The 27,537-nt window shown below is 43.2% G+C and overlaps 1 protein-coding gene across 3 annotated transcripts in view; it reads left to right on the top strand.

Moving 5' to 3' along the window:
* Positions 1–27,537, top strand: part of rab31 (RAB31, member RAS oncogene family) — a 115,429-nt gene that overhangs the window by 67,671 nt on the left and 20,221 nt on the right. The window contains exon 7 of one of the 3 annotated variants that reach the window (XM_072258947.1): positions 24,599–25,003. The exons of the other annotated variants lie outside the window; for them this stretch is intronic. Within the exon in view, the coding sequence (XP_072115048.1) occupies positions 24,599–24,630 (32 nt within the window). The 3' untranslated portion in view covers positions 24,631–25,003. Of the gene's footprint in view, positions 1–24,598; positions 25,004–27,537 lie in introns of those variants that run through there. 3 annotated transcript variants of the gene reach the window in all.

The raw sequence follows: 27,537 nt of genomic DNA, 5'->3' as shown, positions 1-27,537 counted from the left end.
GAGCAACAGCCAGAGCTAAAATGATTATTTTTGCTCAGTCACAGGTGCCTGTCATGGCTGCGTTTATTGGCTTTCCACTGACTGCCACATTGGACACCAGTTAAGAGTCATAAACATGAGATTCTGCAAGTACCAGAAATCTTGAGCAACTTGCACAAAATGCTGCAGGATTTCATTAGGATGAAGTGGCTTGGCCTGAGATATTGACTATTTATTCCTCTCCTTGGATGCTGCCTGACTTAGAGTTCCTCCAGCATTTTGTGTGTGTTGCTCAAAACAGCTACTTCCCTTCAACGCAGCAGGCCAGGCTGCATCTCTAGGAAGAGGTACAGTCGATGTTTCGGGCCGAGACCCTTTGTCAGGACTAACGAAGTCCTGACGAAGGGTCTCAGCCCGAAACGTTGACTGTACCTCTTCTTAGAGATGCTGCCTGGCCTGCTGTGTTCACCAGCAACTTTTATGTGTGTTGCTTGAAATACCAGCATCTGCAGATTTCCTTGTGTTTGTGTTTTTAACTTCCCTTCAACCATTTGGTTCTTAAACCATTTGGTTTTTATGCATTTATTTAATTTCTTTTATGTTTACCATCTGCATAATAGAATTGGAACTTTCTTCACCAGATCAACAGTGCAAAAATGCAGACTGTGTGCCACGACACCTTGCATGGTAATTCGTGAAGTAGTAACTAGACAATGTCATGGCTGAATTCTGAAAGATTCAACAGCAGAGGACTCTGAAAATTGAGGACGTCCTCCAATAGCTTGTGATCTTGCCATCCTGCTAAGTAGGACAAACAATGTAGATATCCAAAAGCACGAGATTCTGCAGATGATGGAAATCTTGAGCAACACACATAAAAATGCTGGAGGAACTTGTAGGTCAGGCAGAAAACAATCTGCGTTTTCGCTGAGATCTTTCATCAAGAGTCGTACATCGGTCCTAATAAAGGATCTCGGCTATTTACTGTATTTCCCTCTATCAATGCTGTTTGACCTTCTGAGTTCCTCTATATTTTTTATCTATTGCTTAGAAATCCAAAACTGGGCACAGTTAAGGTGAATTGAGGAGTAGCAGTAGCAGATTTATGTATCAGTACCTTTGAGTTAATGGTGTGGAATCTTCCAAAACAGAACAGGATGTGAAATTAAACCTCATTCTAGCTTAGCTTGGCCACCAGGCCTGCAATGAAGAGCTAATTCAGTGAAGCCTCTGCAACTTTTTAATGCCAACTTATCCCACAATGAGCAGATCAGAGCATAATTCTGCAATCTTCTGTCTGTACACTATATCCAGACACCTACCTAGACAGGCTCTTTCAGACTGACCATTTTACAGCTATGGGGTGATATGGAGTACTTCCCAGGTATGCCCTCTTCACGTGAAGTGGATATTTTCATAACTGTCTAAGTGCAGCCCTTTCAATTAATGGGAAGGCGATAGGGTGGAGGGGGGGAATAGCAGAATGCGGCGTAGAGTGTTAAAGTTATAGAGAAAGTGCAGTGCAGGTAAAACAATGTGCAAATTTTTAGTATCACATTAACATAGGTCTCTGTGAAGCTTGGTCGTCTTGTAAGATGTTCACTTGAGCCAAGGAGTGTTGATTCAAGTGCAGTCCAGTGAAGGAAGCTCCTGATCCAGCCCAGCACTCAGTTCAGTGCGATTGGAGGTGTGCGCTTTCAGATAAGATACTACCCGGATAAGGTTCTGGGATTCACCAACCAATACCATATAGGAGTACTATTACCAGCAGGACCGTGGCAGTTTCAGGTGGCCAGTCAGCAGCAACATGAAATGCACAGAGGGTTAGCGCTAGTCAATGTTGGCCAAGTTCTTTGACTAATTTACTGAATCCTTGTTAATGGAAGCATTGGTGAACATTATGTGTTCCTCCCAAGCCCTTCCCTGGGGTGTGCAGTGAACCAAGTTTGTCGTGAGAGGGATTGCATTTGATGTCGCGCTGGCAAATAATGAAATACTTGGTGTGTGATCAGAGCTGTGATCAGGAACCAGACTTTGTTTCTGGTTAGTTACCATGTTTATTCATTGTTATTTACATGGAAGGAAGCCCTGCAGCAACATTCATTCCATTTTCATTCTCCCCACATTCCCATCAACATACTCCAGATTCCACCAGTCGCCTACATGCTAAGGGTAAGTTACAGCAGCTAATTAATCTACTAACCCACACTTGGAGATGCGGCAAGAAACCAGAGCACCCAGAGGAAACTCTCACAAACTCCTCAGAGACAGCATCTAAAGCCAGGGTTGAATCCTGGTCACTGGTGTTCCATTAGCTGCACACTCTGCTGCCCAAATAGGTAATGAACGTGAGAACAATATGAGCAGGAGTAGGCCTGTCGTGCCTGCTCTGCCATTCAATAAGGTCATGGCTGATCTGACCATGGGCTTATCTCCACCTTCCTGCCTTTTTCCCCAAAACCCTTAATTCCCCTCCTATGCAAAAATCTATCCAATCTATCTTGTCTTAAATATATTTACTGAGGTAGCCTCCACATGCATTACTTTTGCATGCATGTGACTTTCTATGTCCTGAAGTCCTGTGTTTTAGGAGATAAGTTAAAGTAACAGGAAGATTGACAATGTAGCTAGTATTGCTGGGTTCAAAGTTGGGGTCAGGTGTACATTCTGGGTGGTGCGTAGCTACCTGTTGCCTTGGATGGTGAGTGCATTCAGGTTGGTCAGTCTCCTCCTCTGTAAGGCTGCAGCAAATCACGAACAAACCCTGCTTGCTTTTCCATGCTAAAATATATAAGCTGAGACTTGCATACATTGGGACGGGGTGAACACAGTGTGTCATTCCAGCCAGTGGTCTTTGAGGTCCCTCTGATTTTCATATTTATCAGAAGACTGTGTTCCTAATCCTTGTTGATAATGAGAACTCGGAAAATTAAAAAAAGATGTTTCCTACAAAACAGTTCTTTTTTATTTTTAATATTTTAAAAGTATTCCTATGAAGAATAGGAAGCTGAAGAAGAGTTTATTCCTCACATGCGCCGGGAAAATCCTAGATCCTTGTTCCTTTGAAGGTTGATCTTAAATTTTCACTTTGTGGTACAGGCTCACTGTTTGGAGAACATGATTAGGATTAGCAGTGTGGTCACACAGGACAGTTCATCCATTATTTATATCAATTCCCAGTTTTGGTTATATTGTGTGCATATACGACATGAGGGTTGGCAGATTAATCTGTCTCTAAATTACTCCTAATAGTTTGGGAGTCGTAGAATCAGGGGTTGTTGATTGGAATGTGGGGAGAATTAAGTGAGAACATAATGATAGGCCAAAGGGCTGGTTTTGTGACCTTTTGACTACTTGCCTGATCTGTACAGTCTTTGATTCCTGGGCTGTCCTAAAAATTCCTTACTCAGATGCAAAAATATTTAATGTCTCATCTCTGTTGTAGAGATATGCGAAGATTTCCAATTCTGTGGAAAGAAATTTCTCTCTCTCTCAGTTTCATATGATTGAATATATTAAAAGGGGACAGACAATGAACACCAAGGCTGGGACTTCATCATAACTTGCTTCAGCAGCGAAGCGATGAGGTATAGTGGCTAAATTGGCCCAAGGGAGTATCATTGAGACTTCCCATTTGCTTATTTTGTCGAATATGTGAGCTGCTTATTGTTAGAATCAATATCCCTCAATTAAGCATACATTGAACTCAGGGAGCCAGAGGATCATCTTGCAGGTTGAGGATAAGTTTTCATTATTTCTTAAGGGTTCTGCTCTGTTTTAGTGAAACAAGATCACGAGGTTTGAGTTCAGAGCACTGGTGTTAGAAAACAGCATTTGGCTGAGAGCATCACTAGGAGCTAGAAGTGGAGGAATCCCAGAACAATAAGATACTGGAAAGAAAATGGTGAATACCTGTGAGAAATCTTGGAACAAATTGCTATGCTTGTCATAAATTGTTTTTCCATTGGTTCTTGCATCCTGCAAAGCCTTGGCAGTGGTTGATACAAGTAGTGAGAAAATGCAGAATAATACTCTGGGAGGAGCCTCTTGGACATTTTTTCTGCCTGAACACTAGACCGGAAACACTTGGTTCTGGTGTAATGGGAGTTAAGGATAGAAAAGTCTGATAAAATATGTAGGCTTTCCAAAAATCCCACTGAGACTGGAAATGTGGATTGAAAAGGGAAAATGCTAAAAGCACTGAGCGAGTGTAACTGAGACAACATTTGAAGTCCACAACCTTTATTGTGAAAGTTCTGATTCTGCCTGACCTGCTGCATATTTCCAGCATTTGTGGCTGCTGCATTGTAGCTTCTTCACTTTGTTTACTGTGGGAGAGAACTCGTGGCAACAGAGGCGCAGTAGCGCTGCTGCCTCACAGTGCCAGAAACCTGGGTTCAATCCTGACCTTGGGTACTGTGGGTGTGAAATCTGCATATTCTCCCCGTGAATGTGTGAGTTTCCTCCGGACTCTCTGGTTTCCTCCCACATGCCAAAGATGTATGGTAAGGTATCTGGCCATTGCATTTTGCACCTACTATATTGGTGAATGGTAAAAATCCAGAGAATGGATGAAATACCGGGAGAATAGGTTTAATTCAGACCAATTTACATGGGTGGTTGCTCATCAGTGTACACTTGATGGGCTGTTTCTGCATCTCACATTCACTCTATATTGGAAATTACTTGTCTGAAAGGCAGGGGCACTTCTCCCTGTCACATATTTGCCATGTTCTAGTGAATGCAGTGTTGTAAACAGCAGTTGTTTGGTGGGAAAGCGTGATAAGGCAACAACTCAGGAATAGAAATGAATTGCTGCTTTCAGATTTTCCACTTAAATTGCAACAATGTCTTGCTGTATTATCTGGTAGCATTCAGTTTAGAAATCAATACCTTACAGCAGGATCCCTGTGGGCCTGAAAATGATTAACCTTCACTCTGCTCAATAAAGCAGATGGTGCAGGAAATGGAAAAGGAGAGTGCTATGAAGGCTGTAATTTAGGCAGATGGCTGTATCCAATTGACCTGTTAATGCTGAGCATGGTCATTACTGCGAAGGTGGAAGGAAATGGTTTATTCTACAACCGAAATTCCTCATTACTATGAGCGTATATGTGCATACAGATGAGTTCAGAAAAGCAGGTTCAAAACCCATTTTATACATAATATGTAGCAGACAACTTTGGCAGATCTCCTCAGGGACATTTTCTTTCAGAAAGCTAATAACTTGCTTCACATTCCTGACATTTGCTTCAAAGAAGATGCCTTGTTTCAATAACCTTCCCTTTTAAAAATTCTTGTGCTGAAATGAACTGTTCTTAGCTGGGTTGACAGTAAGGAAGTTGCAGCCAATGCTATACGCACTGAGTGGTTATAGAATCAGTGAATCATATAGCTGAGAAACTCCGGCGTACAAGTACTCATCTATACAGATCTCATCTTTCAGCACATGGCCCGTTACCTTATATGCCTGGTGAAATAAATGCTTATCTAGCTACATCTTAAATGTTGTGAGATTCTCTGCCTCCATCATTTCCCAGGCAGCATGTTCCAGATTCCAACACCGTCTCCAGTGCAATGACATCCTTCTTATAATGTGGTGACCAGAAATTCACGGTACTCCATTTGTGGCCAAAGCAAAGTTTATTAAAGTTATACCACAACCTTCTTGCTCTTATAGTCTGTGCCCAACTAATGAAGTGAAGAATCCCGTGTACCTCCTTCACCAACTACTCTACTTGTGCTGCCATCTTCAGGATTCTTAGATTTCTACTCGAAGGTTCCTCTGTTCCTCAAAACTCTCTAAGGCTCCAGATGCTTTTCATCTACGAATCATGTTCTGTGGTGCACTGAATAATGGGGAGCTACAGTAGCCAATGCCATCTCCTTAAAGTAATCCCTGAGCCCTTACTCCATTTCCACCGTCACTGCGCCTTAACCCACAAAACCTGATTCCCATATCCACTCCTTTCCCTAATATCCCCATTCCCTAAACCCTTTCCTGGTTCACAAGCCTGGCCTGTCAGAGAAAGTGTCTCGTGTGAAGAGAGTGGCAGTGTTACACTTTATTCACATGTTGTAAGACTGCAGAGGGGTGGCAGAGGTGGGACATGGTTGAGCGATCAATAGTGGTATTATATCCAAAACTTGTTGCCCCACAGTACTGAGGGACTGAAAATAAAAATTGGGAAAAGTTTGTTTCTTTTGCATGAGCTTTGTTTATCTCCTGAGTCTAAAGACATGAGGCCAAATGCAGGTTGGAAGAGCAACACCTCATGTTTCATCTTGCTAGATAGCATGAACGTTAACTTCTCTCATTTCTGATGATTTCTCCTTCTCCCCCTTCTCTCTTTTCCCCATTCTGGTTCCCCTCAAGACCCTTTATCAGACTCTTGATGAAAGGTCTTGGCCAAAACTTTGACTATTTATTTCCTCCAGTTCCTCCATTGTTTTGTGTGTTTATTCAAGATTTTCAGAATCCGCAGAATCGCTTGTGTCCTGAGACTAATGTTGGCCCCTGTGGTTAAATAATGGTCACTTTAAGAACTGGCCGCTTTGTCATCACTGATAAAATGGCTGAGTATGGAAGGAAGAAGATCCTGAAGGAACACACCTCTGCTTATCACATGGGATCTAATAGGAAAGTGGATTACAGATAATCATGATACATATAGTGAGTTTTCTAGAATGCAATCCACTGTAGTGCCAAGGGTTGGCAGGGATGTGGTAGTAGCCTGTATTGTTTAACTTGTTAATTAATCCTTGTGGTATTTTTATGAAGTGAGTAACAGGAACAGTGCATTCAGTTCATATGGCATGCAGTGGTAACGCACACTATGATTTCCCCAAGTAAATCTCTATGTGCTCAGTTAACAAACACATAAATTTACAAAACTAATTACCTGTGTGCACACCCACTAGGTTTCCCTGACCCTCCATGAACAGTCAAAGATAATACCTGGGAAAAGGAGTCTACATTGATCAGGCATTCTTTTTAATTCTGCTGTAGTCTCCAATGTGGGGTCTTCCACTTCTGCAAAGATTGGTCTCCACAGAGCTGTCACTCCCAAAATCCTCCATTTTTTATTCTTTCCCTTAACAGATCATTTTATGATGTTTCAATTTCATTGGTTCATGTTGTCTGACTGGCCTGTGTCAGCTTCTTATTGGAAGTGGCCCAAGACTACAAGTAGTATTGGTTTATGGCTCTTTCCTCCAGCCTTCTGCTCGGAGTCTTTTTGTTCTGTCCATCTCTGACTGGTTCAGTCCAGTCCAACCAGCTCAGACATACACTGGGCTCAGAGGACTGGATATCAGGCTGTTCCTCCTGCAAGCCTGCATTTTACATAACAAAGAGCTTCTTATCTTAAAATGGTCTCAGCAAAACTATGGCCATGTTCAGTTGCTCTGTATAAGCTATCCCCGAGCAAGAACCAGTCCACCAAATAGTTGGCTAAATTGCGACTGCAAGAGCAATCTCACAAAATGGCAGTTTCCATTCCTGCACACACATGGCAAGAACAAAGACTTCTGTTTTGTCTGTTTCCACTACCCTTGCCTTATAGATTTGCAGATTGTAGTTCTTTCTGGCCAACAGAAGGGTGTGGAAGGTGCAGAGGAGATTTACCAGGGTGCTGCCTAAATTAGGGAGCATGTCCTGTGAGAAAGATTGAATGCACTAGTGCTTTTCCCTTAAGAGCAAAGGAAGATGAGAGATGACTCGATAGATTGTAGATGATAAAGTAGGTAGAATGGACAGCCAGTTCCTATTTCACAGGGCAGAAATGGCTAATATGAGTGAGCGTAATTTTAGGTCATTGTGGAGGGAAGGGGTGCCCGAGGTAGGTTTTTGACCCGGAGAGTGGTAAGTGCATGGAGTGCACTGCCAGGGGTGGTGGAAGAGGCTGACAGATTAGAGAAATTTAAGAGACTCTTAAATGGGCACAAGGATGAAAGAAAAATGGGGGGATATGTGGGAGAGAAGTGAGTAAACTTGTAATAGCTTAAAAGGTCAGCACAACATCATGGGGAAAAGGGCTTGCACTTTCCTGTGTTCACACCTAAAAGGCCTGCCTTTGATTTTTAATCTTAAACTTGTCATCCTGGACTCCCCAGCCAGCAGCAGCAGTTTATATCTATTTTCCCTATCAGTTCTTTTTAGTACCTTGAAAACTTCAGTCATATTAACTTTTAATCTAAATCCCAGTGAATACATTGAGACACAAGAGATTACAGGGGCTTGACTCAGGACATGGTCTGTCCCTCTGCCTGGCCCTCTGAGTTCCTCTAGCAGTTTGTTTTTTCTGTCCCAGTGAGCACGTTACTGGTTAGTATAATTTCTCCTCACAATTAAACCCTTTTAAAAGTTAGTCCTGTCATCATTTGGCAAATCTAATGGTATGGCACATAGGTTCCTCTGTCAGTACCTTTGTGCTTACATGTAGGAATTTTTCTGTAGGGAGCAAAGCAGATAGGTATATACAATTTCAATAGATCCACTTGCTCTATGTAGACATGATACATCATAGTAAGGTCTTCTCATTAGCATAGAAGGCATACAAGTGCTAAGAAATTTAGAGGAGATCTGAAGAAGATTATTTTTCATTCCGTGTACAGTTGGAGTTTGCCTGAGTGAATGGTATAGGCAGCAATTCTCACAACTTTTAAGATGCATCTAGACAAATAATTGCATTGACAAGGCATAGAACTGTTGGTAAATGGGATTTGTAGAGATGGGTATTGGATTGTTGGTATAGAAGTGGGGGGCTGAAGGGCCTTTTCCTGTTCTGTTTGACTGTACGAGATGGTTATTGCACTGTCCCTTTCTAGGGGCAGGTTACTGAGCCACTCTTTTTGACTAGGTATACAGAGTGGAGTAAAATACTTGCATTTATAAGCCACGTTGCTGTATTGAACAGTCTCAAGAGGTTTCACAATCTGAGTGTTTCATTCTGATGTGAGTCAGAGACATAAATTCCAATTATTTTGATTAAATGTGGAAAGTCCCTGTTTAAAATTCCCAGAGGAATTTAAAACCTGCTCAGGTGGAGGTTTGAGCTCGTGAAAGGTAAGTTTATGATCAAGAAGCTTTAACCCGCTTTTCTATGAGAAGGGAATGATTGATTAGCAATGTAAATACTCATCCTTGTCCATTGTGTTAAGTAGAGAATTTTGCAGTGACTTCATAACATACTCTCGAAATTGAAGCCAGCGAAACTGAATTTCAGAAGTGTCATATAGCATGCAGTTGCTACTGAATTGTGCATTAAATATGAACTACTGAAGATTAATGTTTTGAGTCTGAATGAGACTCACAGAAGCTGGAGCTGTAGATGTAGCAGGTCGCTATTCAGCACCAGCAGCGATGCAGGAAGAATTTCAGGTCAAAGTATGTTGAGTTTTTATACTCCTTCGAAATGCCTTATGAAATTTGATTAGATACAGTTGTATAGCTACATTTTCAGTGGACAGGTGGTTGTATAGAATTATCTATTTACAGTAGTAACACACATTAACTAGCAAGGCCAGTTCTCAGTATTCGCACTCCTTTGTTGGGAATCCAGATACCTAAAACAGCCGCCTTTTACCTCTGTGTTGCAGGATGATTCTCCAGAAATCCCAGATACTAGTTGACAAATATAAGACAGTAAGATATAGGAGCAGAATTAGGCCATTTGACCCATTGAGTCTGCTCTGCAACTCCATCATAGCTGCTTTATTGTCTTCCTCAGCCCATTCTCCTGCCTTTTCCCGCTAACCTTTCATGTCCTGATTAATCTTCTGATTAATCAAGAACCTATCAACCACTGCTTTAAATATATCCAATGACTTGGCCTGCACGGCCTTCTCTGGCAATAGATTCCACAGATTCACTATCTTCTGGCTAAAGAAATTTTTCCTCATTTGTGTTCTAAATGGATGTCTCTCATTTATGAAGCTTTGCCCTCTGGTCCGAGATGGATAAGATATCCATGAACACATCAGCTCAGGTCTTCAGTACTTGGCCAAGTACTCTGTCCGGACCAGGTGCTTTCCTTGGATTCACTCTCTTGAAGGCAGCCCATGTCATCTTCAGATACTGAGACCAAAGGATCATCAGGAAATGTGGGGATGCGTGATGGTTCCTCCATATTCTGATGGTCAAAGTGAACACAGAAGGTCATTGAGCTCATCTGGAAGCGAAGCTCTGCTGTTCCCCTTGTCACTTGATTTAACTTTGTAGGAGGTTGTAGCATTCAAACCCTGCCACAGCTGTCGAGTATCCCTCATTGATTCCAGTCTGGTCCAGAATCTTCACTTTGCCTGTGAGATGGCTTTCTGGAGATCATACCTGCACCTCTTGTAGCATTCTTGATCTCCAGACTTGAATACCTTTGATCTGGTCCTCAGCAAATCCTGGATTTAATGGTTCGTCTGAGGCTTCTGATTGAGGAAGACCGTGAATGATTTCATAGGGGCACACTCATCTACGGCTGCTTTAATTGAGTCTGTTGCAACCCTGGTGTAGTCGCTCAGATCCTTCAAGGAGTGCTTGAACATGGCCCAGTCCACTGTCTCAAAGCAATCCTGTAATTCTTCCTCTGCCTCCCATGACCGTCTCTTTGTTGTCTTGATCTCTGGAGCCTTGTTTTTCAAAATCTGATGGGATCAGAGCAGCTGCCTCTTTTAACGTGTTTATAATCCAGTGCTACCAACTAGAATCAGATTAAATGGTTGTTTATAAATCATGTTGGAAATCTCCATTGGTAATGGATTTTGATTATTTGAGCCATTGGTTAATCAGGGCAGCCATTTGTTTGGGACAATTCTTAAAGGGCAGAAGCTAAATCGAGAATGTAGCTGGGATTCCCTTCATTGATTTGCGACACTATGCCGGTTAATTGGGACACAAACCTGTTGTCAAACAGTTTCTAACTAGCATCAGTCACATGCACTTGTTTAGCCGTAAGACACTACACTGTGCTTAGAGTAATCAGTTTTTAAATAGTGTCAGTTGCTTGTGCTTGTGTTCAAAAAGCAGTTACTTTTGTCACTGATGATTGGTGAGAAATAAGCAGTAAGACAATCTCAAGCTGTTTTGCTCACCATGGGTTCGAGCATTCAGGCTTAGAGATGCCAGAAACATCCAAGAGTGAAAATGAAGCTATTTCACTATTTCAGTAAGTTGGGAATGATGAAGAATTTGAAGGTATTAACAGTCATCTTGAATATTACAATGAAAATGAAGATTTGAAGGTTGAAATCATTGAAAACTTTATACGAAGGCGGTCCATTATATGCTCTGTGTCTGCACTGATTTTGTTCATTCTTAAGTACACAGTAGATGAATTCCTCCAATAACTATTAGGAACTAATACAGTACAGTTTTATAGTACTGTATGGGCATTTGTAGTGTTCTGATTTGTTCTATATTTAATTTAAATATATAATTTGTTACTCAGTTATAAGGTAGTTTGTTTTTATTATACCTTGTTACGTACCCTGTAACTGGGTTGCCAAACCAGCAGAAATGGACCACTCGTTGGAGTCTGGATTACTAGGAACTAATAAATTTTATTAAAGAAATAAGTAACACAGTACTCTAATCGTAAGGGTATAAATGCAACAGATTAGCAATGATAAAACACACATGTACACAGAACTAGGGTAATAGGGATCAACCAAGCTCTATCGCAGTCTAGGGCTAAAATGATCAGTCTTAAGTGACGCAGAGTTCAGTTCAGCTTAGTACAGTTCGCAGTAATCGCTGTTGTGCTGTTGGAGGGAGAGAGGGAGGGGGATGCAATTTGATTCAGGCAGACCTTTGATGTCTTCGCAGTTGGTTTTTGGGCGGACCCTTTTATGTCTTCTATCCCGCTGTGGTCACCGACTGTGACCCCTCCGTTCTGGATACGATCGTTCTTCCATGGTGAACCCGGCACCCAGGCAAGGGCGGACACACACACCAGGTTCCCACCGATTGTACCTTTACACCCTGTGAGCCTCTGGTCGGTTCCCACGAACTGGACCTCCACTCCCACCAGCTTGTGGGGGCACACTGCTCTTTCCAGGGTCTCGTTATCTCGTGATCTCGTGGTGTGTCGCGTGCTTTAGAGAAACTGCTCTTTTTATTCCCCTGCTGGGGTAGCACCTGTCCATCAAACTTCAAGCAGTTCAGGTTCAAAGTAACCGGTCTGTCAATATTCTGAATTGTGTTTCTTTTCCGTTAATCCCTCTGTCCTCTCTTATTAGCATTTTGAATGTTTCTCCATTGTCTTTCTTATCTCTCCAATTAGCATCAATCGTCGGATAGCTTGATTTGGCATCACAACCTTTTAACTATTTAGATGAAATTTTGGCTAATTGAGGCAGCTGCTTAATTGGGCCAAAGACTTAACCAGAATCCACTGTATTTGTACTATACTCTGCTTATGGGTGTAATGTGATTCCATTTCATAGTTAAGAAAGCATTGGGTGATAAAAGAGACATAGCATATCCTGTAGTCAGATTTTCTAAAGTATATTTTTGTTTGAAGTTTGCCTATTTTATCTTTAATGTAAGTCAGAGCTGTTACATCTCTGGGTCCATGCAGTGCTGTACTGCCATCTACTTTTGATGTAAGATGTTGCATTCTGAAGTGAAACCTTTTCAGTAATTTGAATCAGCCAGCACCAAGGCATGCTTCTTGTCCAAATGGTATGAAAATGTAAATCCTAGTTGTTTTGAATATATAGAAAATGCACATTTGTACTCTATAAAAGAAGAAATTTTCATTTTCATAGATGCAGCCTGATCTACTGAGTTCTACCAGAATTTTGTGTGTGTTGCTCTGGATCTCCAGCATCTGCAGGATCTCTTGTGTCTAAGAAGGAATTCAAACTGCTTTTCAAACTTCGTTTTCCATAATATGGAGGAGGAAAGAAAAAAAAATCAGAATTTTAAAAACATTTTCAAGAAAGCTAATTGGTTTTACTTGCCCTTCAGGATGCGTTTCTCTAATCATTAGCACCAAGAGGTACCAGATTAGTGCGTAAGGTCAGTCTGTCTCTGTTACTTTGGAGTTGGAGTCCAGCGACTCATTAATTAACATTTGGGTTCACTGATCATGAGGTTAAGTTGAATAAATGCACAGCAGGCATTGAACACCCTGCCCCTCATTTAATAGGGCTTTTCCTGCAGATAACTAATTCCTCCACAGACTTAATCAACAATTGGAAAAATCAGATACATTAGTAATTAAGGGCATCTGCAAAACCTGACACAATATATTCACATCACAACATATGCCGGACTTATTAATCTGTTTAGTAATATGAGAACCACCCACAATGCAGTACAGGGACTGCCCAACGCAGAACCAGGGTATCTGGAGCCATGTTGCAACCTTTAGATGAGGGGAGCAGCTTCTTACAGTTCCATTGTCTGGTTGGACATGCTGGCACATTACTGAGAGTGCTTCACTGTCACTGATGTCAGCTTTTGAATGAGCTGCTGTCTGCTCGCCCATACTGGCATACAAGATCCCAGGGTACCTACTTGGACAATAGCAAAAACTGTGTTTGGATTAACACGTAGTCATACAGTTCAGAAGCAAGCCCTTTGGCCCATCTCATCCAAGATAGTCCCATCTGCCCATGGTTGGTCTGTATCTCTCTAAACCTTTCCTACTGTGTACCCGTTCACGTATTTTAAACATTGCTATTGTATCTACCTTAACCATTTCCTCCAGCAGCTCATTCCAAGTACACACGGCCCTCTGAATGAAAAAGTTGTCCCTCAGGTTCCTTTTAAATTTCTCGCTTCTCACCTTAAACCTTTGTCCTCTAGTTTTTGATTTATAGTACTTTCTCTGGGGAAGTGATCATATACGCTCACCCTCTTTATGCCCCTCCTGATTTTTATACACCTCAGGATTCAGACTGTGACACAAAAGGCATTGCTGCTTTCTTTACAGAGAGCACACAGGTGGGTAGGAAAGAAAATTGTGAAAGAAATTCTTGAGTATAAATATATATGGTCTTTTGTGTCCCTTTCAGGACACCCCAAGTTATTGAGCCGTTGCCCATCTCTTCAAGCTAGTATGTGATCTTTTAAGCTAATACAAGAGAGCAGACAATGGCTCATCCAAAGTCAAATTTGAGTTTATTATCGTACACACCAAGTACACAAACGCGTAGGTGAAACGAAAAAACTTACAGCAGCATCACGGGACATGGCATTAGAGACACAACATTCACAAGAGGAACATACATTAACAATATAAATTAAGAGAAGAAAGAACAAAGTCAGATATGTAAAATAATTATAGTGCAAGGTGGCCATAGTGCTGCTATCCTGAGGTAATGATTAGGGTTGTGCAGGTTGGTTTAAAAACTGAATGTCGATGAAGAAACACGACACTAACCACTGACTATAACAACGCTATCACTACTTTGCACTCCAGTGGACTTTGTGTCAAAAGGTGACACCAGTAGCGGTGCTGCACTCTCTCAGTAATGTGCTGAAGTCTCAAATCAGACAGAGGAACTGTATAAAGTTGCTCTTCCTCATGCTGAAGATAGTCACGTAACAGTTCCAAGGCGTCTGCTTCAGTGTGGGACTGTCCCTGCTGTAGACTGTGGGTGGTTCTCATATTACTAACATGTTAAGCAAGTCACATATATGTACCAATGTGGATATATAACATGAGGGTTTTATTGCTTTGGGCATCACGGATTGTTGGGCTGAATTTCCTTTCGATGAATTGTTCAAGCATTGCTTTCCTGTTGAAAGCTGACTAAAACAGGTGTAGCTGGAACTACAATACAAAGAGGAAATGTGTTGAAATAGAAAGGGGGATTTACTGGATAGGCGGGTGAGTTGGCAAACAAAGGAGTCAGGATGGAGCTGAGCAATGGAGCAGTGTTCTGCCCTGTTCCAGCTGCGTGTGGATCCGGGAGTCAGGCCTAGTTGGCAGACAGTTTGGGGAGCTGTCTGGAATAAAAATCAAGAGTGCTCTGAGACTTCCTGTCGCTCTTTGTTTTTATTTCCATGAGCGAGATGGGCCAAATCAGTAGTGAATGACGAACTCCTAAGACTCGTTACCATCTGCCAATTGTAAATACAAATCTGCATCCTTTGCCAGCTGTCATGTTTTATCATAAGCTGTAAGCTCTTTGAAAGATGCTCACAATAGGAAGGGAAAAGAAGGATGTTTAAATGGGGGATTCTAAATCAGCCCATGTTTATAAAATTATTTGCAACCATCATTGCAAACCCTTGCCTGAAATAATTTATCATTTTTTTCCTCTTTGCATGCCATAATCCTTTGTTATGATACTAATTTCTTGGCTACCTGATTTTCCAACCATCATTCTCTGCAGAGAATTCAGCAACATTCTCACTGCTTGTCCTGTATCGGCTTCAAGGATACCATTAAAATGGGAAGAGTGCACAACAGGTTTACAGGGATGTTACCAGGACCGGAGGGCTTGAGTTTTCACAAGAGGCTGGGTTGGCTTGGAGTAGGAGGCTGAGCGCTCACATTATAGATAAGCTGAGTAGCCGTGGTCTTTTTTGCTGGGTAGCAGAGTCTAAAGCCAGAGAGTGTAGCCTGAGGATAGAGGGGAAGCATTTGAAAGCAGCCCGTGGGCAACTTTCTCACACAGATAATGTGGGTATATGTCACGAGCTACCAGGGAAACAGTACAATTACAATTTGTTGTGGCATCCGTTAGTCTCGCGAGACCATGGATCTGCGCCTGGAAAGTCTTGCTTCAGTCTGTGTTGGTAGAGCAGTGTCTGTTGTGGCTGTAGAGGCCCATGCTGGAGTGACAGTCTTAGCTGCAGCGACTGCACTTGAAGGCGCTGTCCTCCAGTGTTGTCTTGGTGCCATTTTTCCAACGAGTGCGCTTTTCTTCAGCAGCAAGCCTCAGCTCCTCTTCTCCTCTTTTTAGACCTCTGCGTAGTTCCAGCCTCCAGCAAGAGCGATCGCTTGCAATGTCCTCCCACCTCTCGATGCTTATGTTCAGTGACTTCATGTCTCTCTTGTAGACATCTTTGAAATGAAGATGGGGCCGCCCTTGTGCTCTCTTGCCGGAGGCCAGTTCCCTGTACAGCAGGTCTTTCGGGATCCTCCCGTCTGACAGGCGGTGTACGTGGCCCAGCCAGTGGAGACAGCGTTTTTGGAGCAGGGTGAAGAGGCTGGGTATCTGGGCGCGGGCCAGGACCTCATTGTTGGTGACTCGGTCAACCCACTTGATGTCCAGGATGCGTCTCAGGCTGTGAAGGTGGAAGGCATTGAGACGCCACTCGTCTGGAGTAGAGGCTCCAGGTCTCACTGCCGGAAAGCAGTGTGCTGAGGATGCAGGCCCTGTAGATTGCCACCTTGGTGTGTGTCGTCAGCTTTCTGTTCTCCCAGACTCTCTTTGTCAGCCTGGCAAATGTTGAGGCTACTCGTCCGATCTGTCTGTTGATCTCGGGGTCTAGGGAGAGGCTGTCTGTGATGGTGGAGCCAAGGTACGTAAACTTGTGAACTACCTCCAGCTCGTAGTTGTTGATGGTAGTGGCAGGGTGGTGCTCAATGCCTTGGCCCAACATGTTGGTCTTCTTCAGGCTGATGGTCAAGCTGAAGTCCTGGAGAAGCTGTCCATGAGGTGTTGGTGTTGCAGCTGCTCTTCAGAGTGTGTTGCCAGTGCTGTGTTGTCTGCAAACAACATGTCCCTGATGAGTACTTCATGAACCTTGGTTTTCGCCCTCAGCCGGGACAGCCTGAACAACCTCCCGTCCGATCTGTTGTGGAGGTGGACACCATCAGTTATGTTCCAAAGGCGTGCTTCAGCACCCTGTTCAGCATCTTCTTCGCAGTCATGCTGAAGCACAATTACAATATTTAAAAAATATTTAGACTGATACATAGGCAGGAAAGGCTTAGGGAGATATGGGCCAGATGCAGGCAAATGGAACTAGCTCAGGAAGGCCACTTGATTGGCTTGGATGAGTTGGGACATGTGGCGTGTTTACAATATTTTATGTTAATGACCTACATGCACACATCCCTCTTAAAGTCAACAATGGGAATTGATCATCCCATTCCTGGACTACTGAAGGCAAGGTGGCATCTACCATTTTAGCTTTTGAATGGTTTCTTCTCTATCAGCTCTTTTGTTCATAAATCTACACGATTCGACACTGACCCTTGTAAAGAAAATGCTTGAGCTTTGAAGATAAAAGTGAACGCAGATGCAGGTATCTGGAACAGAAAGCAAAATACTGCAAAACTCAGCAGGTCAATCAGCAGCCATGGAGTACTTTACTACAAAAGTACTAGGTTGGGAAGAAAGATTCTGACTGTCCATAGATTGGATGATCTTTCTTCCCAGGGTAGAAATGGCAAATACTAGAAGACATACATTTAAGTTTAAAGGGGAAAAATCTAAAAAGATGTGCAAGGTAGGTTTTTTTTTCACATGGAGAATGGAAGTTCCCTGGAATGAGTAGCCAGAGTTGCTGATGGAAGGAGTTGCAATGGTTTGAGATTTTAATGTATATATCATGTGTACTGTACATTAAAAGATGCAGTGAAATGTGTCATTTGCATTAACAGTCAAGCCACCTGAGGGTTTGCTCGGGCCAGTCTGCAAATGTCGCCACTCATTACGGCACTCACATAGCATTCCCATGATGCTCAGCAGAACAACACAGAACACAACAACAACAGCAAAACAACCCTGTTCTTCATACAGACACAGACACGCACAATCCTCCAACAACATTTTTAAGTTTTTCCACAGAGAGTGGTGGTTGCATGGAATGCACTGCCCATGGCGGTGGTGGAAGCGGATACAACAGGGTCTCTTAAGAGCATCTTAGATGGGTACATGGAGCTTAGAAAAATAGAGGGCGATGCGCTAGGGTAAATCTGGGCAGTTTCTAGAGTCGGTTACATTGTTGGCACAACATTGTGGGCCAAAGGACCTGTAATGTGCTGTAAATTTCTATGTTCTAACATTTGAAAAATCTGAGTATGATAAAGGATGAAAAGAAGCTGAGAATTGGAGCGGGAGTGTGGAGGAAGCCTTTTTTGAATTTTTCGATTTCTTTCATCAGCGTTGAGAGAGGCGGGACCGCAGACGTGTGACGTCGGGGAGTGAAGCGCGGAAGATTTAAAAGGACACAAATCCTGATTTGAGTTTAATTTGGAGAAGAAAGTCTGAGAGTCGGAGCGGGAGTGTGGAGGAAGCCTTTTTTGAATTTTTTGTTTTTTTTCATCGGCGTTGAGAGAGGCGGGACTGCGCAGGCGTGTGACGTCGGGGAGTGAAGCAACTAACATAAGTGTATGAGGTGGATGAGCTTAGAGCATGGATTGATACCTGGAAATATGATGTTGTAGCTATTAGTGAAACATGGTTGCAGGAGGGGTGTGATTGGCTACTAAATATTCTAGGATTTTGTTGCTTCAGGTGTGATAGAATAGGAGGAGCAAGAGGGGAAGGTGTTGCGTTGCTTGTCAGAGAATATATAACAACGGTGCTCTGGCAGGATAGATTAGTGGACTCGTCTAGGGAGGCTATTTGGGTGGAATTGAGGAATAGGAAAGGTGTAGTGACACTTATAGGGGTGTATTATAGACCACCTAATAGGGACCGAGAACTGGAGGAGCAAATTTGTAAGTAGATAGCAGATATTTTTAGTAAGCACAAGGTTGTGATTGTGGGAGACTTTAATTTTCCACACATAGACTGGGGAGCCCATTCTGTAAAAGGGCTGGATGGTTTGGAGTTTGTCAAGTGTGTGCAAGATAGTTTTTTGGAGCAATACATAGAGGTACCAACAGAGAAGGGGCAGTGTTGGATCTCCTGTTAGGGAATGAGATAGGGCAGGTGACGGAAGTATGTGTTGGGGAGCCTTCGCGTCCAGTGATCACAATACCATTAGTTTCAGTGTAAATATGGAGAAGGATAGGATTGGACCTAGGATTGAGATTTTTGATTGGAGAAAGGCTAACTTTGAGGAGATGCAAAAGGATTTAGAAGGAGTGGATTGGGACAATTTGTTTTATGGGAAGGATGAGGTCATTTAAGAAAAATGGAGGTCATTTAAAGGTGAAATTTTGAGGGTACAGGATCTTTATGTTCCTGTTAGGTTGAAAGGAAAGGTTAAAAGTTTGAGAGAGCCATGATTTTCAAGGGATATTGGAAACTTGGTTCGGAAAAAGAGAGGGATCTTCAATAAATATAGGCAGCTTGGAGTTGATGAGGTGCTCGAGGAATATAAAGAATGTAAAAAGAATCTTAAGAAAGAAATTAGAAAAGCTAAAAGAAGATCCAAGGCTGCTTTGGCAAGTAAGGTGAAAATAACCCAAAGGGTTTCTACAGTTATGTTAGTGGCACTTATGTTATAATAGCTACAACATCATATTTCCAGGTATCAATCCATGCCCTAAGCTCATCCACCTTTCTTACAATGCTCCTAGTATTAAGATAGATGCATTTTAGAAACTCTCCACCTCCCACTCTCTGTTTATCCTTAATGGAGCAAACATGAACATTGGCTTCTCAAACTTCTGCTAATGCCCCACCTCCCCCTCGTACCCCAGCCGTTATTTATTTATTTACACAATTCTTTTTCTCTCTCTCTTTGTTCTCCCTCTGTCCCTCTCACTATACTCCTTGCCCATCCTCTGGGTTTTCTCCCCCCCTCCGCCTTTTCTTTCTCCCTAGGCCTCCTGTCCCATGATCCTGTCATATCCCTTTTGCCAATCACCTGTCCAGCTCTTGGCTCCATTCCTCCCCCTCGTGTCTTCTCCTATCATTTTGGATCTCCCCCTCCCCCTCCCACTTTCAAATCTCTTACTAGCTCTTCTTTCAGATAGTCCTGACGAAGGGTCTCAGCCTGAAACATCGACTGTACCTCTTCCTAGAGATGCTGCCTGGCCTGCTGTGTTCACCAGCAACTTTGATGTGTGTTGCTTGCATTTCCAGCATCTGCAGATTTCCTCATGATTGAGTATGGGAGTTGGGATGTAATATTGAAATTGTATAAAGCAGTGGTGAGGCCAAATTTGGAGTATTGTGTACAGTTCTGGTCACTGAATTATAGGAAAGATGTCAATAAAATTGAGATAGTACAGAGGAGGTTTACTAAAATGTTGCCTGGGTTTCATCTCCTAAATTACAGAGAAAGGTTGAACAGGTTAGGTCTTTATTCTTTGGAGTGTAGAAGGTTGAGGGGGGACTTGATAGAGGTGTTTAAAATTTTGAGGAGGGATTGATAGAGTTGATGTGGATAGGCTTTTTCCATTGAGAGTGGGGGAGATTCAAATAAGAGGACATGAGTTGAGAGTTAAAGGACAAAAGTTTAGGGGTAGCATGAGAGGGAACTTCTTTACTCAGAGAGTGGTAGCTGTGTGGAACGAGCTTCCAGCAGAAGTGGTTGAGGCAGGTTCGATGTTGTCGTTTAAAGTTAAATTGGATAGATATATGGACAGGAAAGAAATGGAGGGCTATGGGCTGAGTGCAGGTCGGTGGGACTTGGTGAGAGTAAGAGTTCGGCATGGACTAGAAGGACCGAGATGGCCTGTTTCCGTGCTGTAATTATTACATGGTTATAAGCTGCAATCCAAGGCAGCTTTGAAATCGAATGAGTCAGTGCTATTACAATGCTGGAGGTTGAGAGGCTATTACATGCATGAATATGGAGTCATTTGAGGGATATGAATCATACAGACAGAAGAGATATAGTTTAATTTGGCATCATGTTTGGCTAAAGGGCTTATTTGTGTGCTGTACTGTTCTGTGTTCTATGGTAGAAGAACTTCACTTATATTTCCAGGATACATTGGTCAGATGTAATCTCAAAGGTCATTGTGGAAAATGAATGTTTATGGTATGGAAGGGATCACTGGCACGGATAGAGCGTTGGCTAGCTAATGGAAAATAGGAAGTCGGCACATTTGGGTCTTTGATAGTGGGCAGGATGTAATCAGTGTGTTCTGCAGGGCTCGGTAGCTGGTTTCAACTTCTTACAATTTACATTTTGGTGATGGCACTGAACATATTTGACAATAGCATAAGGCCGGTAAGAAAATAAGTTGTAAAGTGATAAAACGGACAATGTATATGAAGGATTTCATGTACTTATCTAAAAGTCTCGAGTGCCTCTATCATATTTGTCTCCATCACCACCACATGAAATCCTTCATATACACTGTCCTTTTTATCACTTTACAACTTACTTTCTTACTGGCAGCACAATTCCAGACACCTACCACTCTGTGTAAAAGGAAAACCTGCCCTGCAGTGCTCCTTTGAATTTACACCATCTCATCTTAAATACATGCCCACTGTTGCTAGATATTTCAACCCTGGGAAAAATATACTGCCTATCTATCTAAATATTTCACAACCTGTATCCGATCTCCTCTCAGCCTCTGCCACTCCAGAACAACCAACCAAGGTTTGTCCAATCCCCCAAGTTCTTGTGTGCTATGATACTGTATGAACTATTGCAGATAATTATGCTGCCAAGGAAGTCTAGTTTAAATTTGTCAGAGTTTGTTTCTTATTGTGGTTAGGTATCATTCCAGTTTGGCTTGCTGTCCCTCATGTATTGTGTAAGTCTGGCCATTGCCAGCTCTCTGTTTTTGCATTGCAGAATGGGTACATGAAAGAAAACGTACTCCACCAGACAAAGTAACTGCAGTTTCAGTAACCACAATAAATCAGTGCTGACTCAGCAAGCAGGCAGATTGCTGGAAAGGCAAAATAACTTGATAACTGTCCAGTCACTTTTTTGATTATAATAGTTATATAAAAACATAACAAAAAGAAGGAAATGGGCCTCCAGCAATCAATAAAATCATGGCTGACACTGTTCACCAGACTCCCTTTCCCCATATCCCGACTGTTGTTGAAGATTCTGTGCATTGACAGCTAGTTGTAGGCTTTTTTTCCCTATGCTGATATGCGACCGAACATCTGTTGACAGCAAATGATTCTTCCCAATGCGATGCAGCTCAGAAACTGGTTGGTTTGTTGCTTGCAGGTGTCCAATTTGCACTGGGAGTGGACAAAGTTATTTTTAATTTATTCATTGACTTAGATACAGACTTCGCTAACAGTTCATATCTAGCTATTTCTGAAGTGAGGGAGTAGGTAAGTGTCAACCATGTTGGTGAAGCTGATGTCATGGATAAGCGAAGTGGGTAGTACAACAGGTTTCCTTCCATTAGTGAACCAAGTGGGCTTTTACAACAGTCCACTAGCTTCATGGTTCCTATTACTGATGATTTGCTGAACTTCCACAGCTGCTCTGGAGGGATTCGGACTTGTTCTTCTTGGTCAGTGGCCCAGGAACCTGACTGCTAGTACAATTACAGTTACTCTCTACTACACCTTTACTTGTTGCTACCAACCACTGTGAACCTTAAACATACATAGAGCATAGGACAGTACAGCCCATGATGTAGTGCTGACCTTTTAACATACTCCATGATAAATCTAACCCTTCCACGCTGCACAGTCCATAAGCCTCCATTTCTCTTCATCCATGTGCCTATAATATCTTATAAATGTCCCTGATGTATCTGCTGCAACCCATCACCCTTGGCAGTGCATTCTAGGCACCCACTGCACTCTGTATTTGGGGGGGGGGGAAGAAAAACTTACCTCTGACACCTCCCCTAAACTTTCCACCACTGGTCTTAAAAGCATGTCCTCTGGTATTATCCATTGCCACCCTGAGAAAAAAGTGCTGGTTGTCCATTCTATCTATACCTCTTATAATCTTAAACACCTCTATTATCCTTTGCTCTAAAGAGATGAGCCCTAGCTCACTCAACCTATTCTGATAAGATACATTCTTTAATGCAGGCAGTGTCCTGGCAAATATTTATTTATTTAGCAGTACAGAACAGAGTAGGCCCTTCAGCCACGCCAAGCCAGCAACCTCCTTCAAACCCGATTAACCCTAGTCTAATCATGGGACAACTTACAACGACCAATTAATCTACCCAATATGTCTTTGGACTCTGGGTGCAAACCGAAGAGCTCAGAGAAGCCCCTTGCATTCCATGGGGAAGATGTACAGGGACTCCTTACAGAACAGCGCTGGAATTGAACTCTGAACTCCAGGGTGCTTCGAGCTGTAATAGCGTCGCACTAACCGCTACGCTACTGTGTAGTAATATCAGGATGTTGAGACTGTCACTTTAGTTTCAGCCATGAAAAAACTGATAGCTCAATAATTGAAGCACATTTTCATCATGAAAATGGCCTGAAAACAAACTGCTGGAGGAACTCAGTGGGTCAGGCAGCATCTGTGGGGTCCATGGGATGGCTGACGCTTTGAGTCCAGATCCTGCATCAGCACTGAAAACATTAAAGGAGTGAGAGCAAATTCAAAGTGATGAGGCAGGATAGGTCGATCCAGGTGAGGAGTGGTTGGTGTGTAGATGGAACCCAATGGGGAAGGAGTAACAGAGAATGTTCCCATTTTGGCAAGTACTCCTGCATTACCTGATTCCATTCACCACCTTTCTTATCGGTTTCCTTCATGCCTTTGTTATCTCCACCTTTCACCTTCCAGCCCTTGTCACTATCTCTACTGTTCCCTCCATCACAGGACTTCATCTGTCAGTCAACTCATCTTCACTTGAACCCATATTGCAACCATCTCCTGTCTCACCCCTGGCCCTCAAGCCTTTATACTGGCTATCTTCCCCCATGGTTATAAGATTATTAATTAGTTCCCTGGTACATAAATTGGACTCTTGACCTTACAATGTACCTTGTTATGATCTTGTACCTTATTGTTTACCTGCGCTGCAATTTCTCTGTAGGTTTTACACTTTATTCTGCAGTGTTATTATTTTAACTTGTTCTGTCTCAGTGCACTGTTTACTGATGCAAGACAAGATTTATACTCTTAATCAGTACATGTCACAATAATAGACCAATTCCAATTCATGCTCAGACTGATGCAGGGTCTTGACTGGAAATACCAACCATCCCTTTGCTTCCACAGCGGATGCCTGAACCGTCAAGTTGCTTCAGCAGTTTATTCGCTCCAGATCCCGGCATCTGCGGTCTCTTGTGTTCTCTGTGTAAAGGGCCAAAAGCTTTTAAGTTCAGCTGAAGAGAACTGAAAGCTGCATAGTACAGAGATGAGTCAGTGCATGCAGCTCAGCAACGGTTCAATCCTGACCCTGGACTGTGTGTGTGTGTGGTTCTCACACACTCCCTGTGGCTGCTTTCATTTTCCTCAAGTGTTTTGGTATCTCACACTTCCTGAAGACATGCTGGTAGATTAATTGATAACTGTAAATTGCCCCACAGGTTAGGTAATGTCAGGCCTGCACAGGCAGGCACCTCCCAGTGTCTACCCAGCTAACAGGGGTCACCTGCCACTCATTTCCAACTCTTGACCTGCGGTCTATTTAAATCCAGTTCTCACCCACTGTCCTTTGTACACCCATTGAACCAGCCAGCCTCAACCAGTTACTCTGAGCCTTTGGTTACCTTGACTCATCATGCTAAGTATCTGCTCTTTTGTTTTGTGGCTCCTTGTAGCTTGTTTTTTTTGCAAGTTATCAGTAAAATATTGTCTCCTGCTAAATTTCTCCACTGTTTTGCTTTTGGCCTCCTCTATATCACCTGACAGGACAATTGACCCATGAGAGTATCCCTGCATAAAGGAAGTCATCCGTTGACAGGAACACGTGATCCTAAAGCAGCAGAAACTCATTGACCATCTGCTCGCCACTCTCAACCAACTCTCCATCTTGATACAGCAACCCTGCGCCAGTCAGCTTTCTCCCTTGGAGCCCTGGATTCCAGAGCCTGAACGCTTCAATGGATCTCTGACCCTATGTTGCAACTTCCTATCTCAGTGTGTCTTACACTTTGAGCTTCAGCTATCTCTGTATTCTGTGGAATGGGTTAAGATTGCCTTCATCTCTCTCCTGACTGGGCGAGCTCTGACCTGGGCCACCACTAACTGTGGGGCAATAAAAGCAGCAGTTAAAATAAATATGATGAGTTCACTGCTGAGATGTACTGGGTTTGTAACCATCTGGGAAGTAAAAGGGGGCAGTGGATTGGATACTTCACCTGCTTCAAGGCTCATGCTTGGTGCTGGATTACATGGTGGAACTCAGGACCCTTACAGTGGAGTGCATCTGGAATTCAGAAGCATTGCTGCCCCTTTACCATCATGGCACCTTGGAGCGCTTGAAAGATCAGTTGTCGATCCAGGAGAAGCCCACCGGCCTCAAGCCTGATCGCTCTGGCCCTCCGAATTGATAAGCGTCTGATGGAACGGCCTCCAGATCATCAGCCAGAACCCTAGTTCCATTGCCAGAACCATTCCAGGCTGCAGGGCACACATCATCAATGTTTCCAGAACCCATGCCAGTAGGGAGAGCTCCTTAAACCCCCCCCCCCCCCCCCCCCCCCGGCTGTAAAGTGCAATCGTTGGTAGTGAAATTACTTGTGTGCTTTCCACAGGGCTGCTGACCACCCATACATCAAATGCCCACTGCGTTCAGGAAAATGACACCACCGGGTAGAGCTGACAGGCTTTCTCTCTAGTAAACTATAAACTCCCCCAGCCTCTCATTCCAGCACTGTAGCCTGACTCACTCCCTCTGTCCTCCTCCACATCTCAATGATTTTATGCACACAGGAGGTTGTGGTAGATCCCTGCACAGCAGGCAACTTTTTGAACTGTGTCTGTGTGCGCATCTTGGATTCCCTACAGAGCCTATCTCTCACCCCTTCTGCATCACAGCCATGATGGATGCCCCTTGGGGTCAGGGGTGGTCGGGGTGTGCACCCGGTCTGTGCTTATGAGCATCGGAAAGCAGCGCGAGTCCATCATCGACACAATCAACACTTCTCTCATCTTGGGGTACTCCTGGCTGTCCACTCTTGACCTTCACTTCGCCTGGTTGTCCAGTTCACTGCTGGGTTGGGGACTCATCTGCCGGACCACCTGCCTGTAACCTCAATTGACTTCACCCAGTAAACCTGCGGAGATGGAGGAATCTTCTCACCAAATTCCCACAGCAATACCACAACTTGGCCATCACCTTCAATGAAAAGAAAGCCAACACTCTGCTGCCTTGCAAACCATATGACTGTGCAATCGACCTCATACTGGGTACCACCCCTCTCCGAAGTCATCTGTTCTCCCTCTGTCCTCCAGAGGTCAAAGCCATGGCCACATATCTACATCTACATTCAACCACTTTCTTCCATGGTCTTTCCTATCAGATTTCCCCTTCTGCAGCCCTCATCTCTTTCACTATCAGCTTCCCAGCTCTTTACTTCACTCTTCTCCCTCTCCCGGATTCACTTATCACCTACCACCTTGTACTTCCTCCCCTTCCCCCACCTTCGTACTCTGACTATTTCCAGTCGCAATGAAGGGTCTTAGTCTGAAACATTGACTGTTTACTCTTTCCTTATGGAAAAGAGTATGTTGCCTATGCTGCCTTGCCTGCTGAGTTCCTCCAGTATTTTGTGTGTTTTGCTTGGATTTCCAACATCTGCAGATTTTCTCTTGTTTGTGATAATGAACCTGATTCTGATTCTGAATAGGACTAGTTTGTTGGGAGCCAGCTTGGGCATGAAGGGACAGGGATAGGACTGGTATGTGAGCTGACATTCAAAAAAGATCATAACTGGCCTCATAGCTGAGGAAATGAATGTTTTGAGTTCCCAATCCAGATCATAAAAGTATTGGAAGGTCTTGGAAAAACAAACAAAAATTGCGGATGCTGGAAATCTAAAATGTAAAAAGAAAACTCTGGAAGTACTCAGCACATCTGAGAGAAGAGAAACAGAGTTAAAGTTTTGGGTCAAACCCAGACCTGAAGAATTAACAAGTTCAAATTTATTGTCATACAACCAAATGAGACAGTGTTCTTCTGGACCCGAGTGCACCCACGTATATATAGCACGCACAGCACACAAAACAAAATATGACCACAAATAAGTTAATAAAACATAACTTAAAATGCATTTGGTAAGCAGCTCGTTGTCCTAGAGACAAGATTTTGGTGGTGGCAGGGTATTCACTAGTCTCACAGCCTGCGGGAAGAAGCTATTATCCAGTCTCATAGTCCTCATCCTGATGTTCCTCTTCCTCCACCCTGATCGTAATGGATCAAAGAGATTGTGGGATAGGTGGTAGGGATCTTCAACAATGCTTCAGGTTATTTGTGTGCAACACTCCCAGTACATGTCACAAATATTCAGGAGGGAGGCCCTGTTGGTCATCTTGGCGGTTTTTACTGTTCTCTGTAGGGTCTTGATGTCTGATGCCTTGCAGTTTCCATACCACACAACGATGCAGCCAGACAGGATACTCTTGATAGTGCTCCTGCAGCAGTTGTTTGGATGGGGGCATGGAGTCTAGCATGCATCATTCTCCTCAGAAAGTATAGATGCAGCTGTTACTTCCTGACTAATGAGAAGGTGTTATGGTTTCAGGTTAGATCGTCCATTGTGTGCACACTAAGGAACTTCGTGCTCTTCACTCTCTCTCCACGGCAGAGCCATTGATGTGCAATGGAGAGTAGTTAACCTGAGACTTCC

Source organism: Mobula birostris, chromosome 1, assembly GCF_030028105.1.
Source record: "Mobula birostris isolate sMobBir1 chromosome 1, sMobBir1.hap1, whole genome shotgun sequence".
In the NCBI taxonomy this organism is placed as follows: domain Eukaryota; kingdom Metazoa; phylum Chordata; class Chondrichthyes; order Myliobatiformes; family Myliobatidae; genus Mobula; species Mobula birostris.
This window is presented reverse-complemented; position numbering and strand designations above follow the sequence as displayed.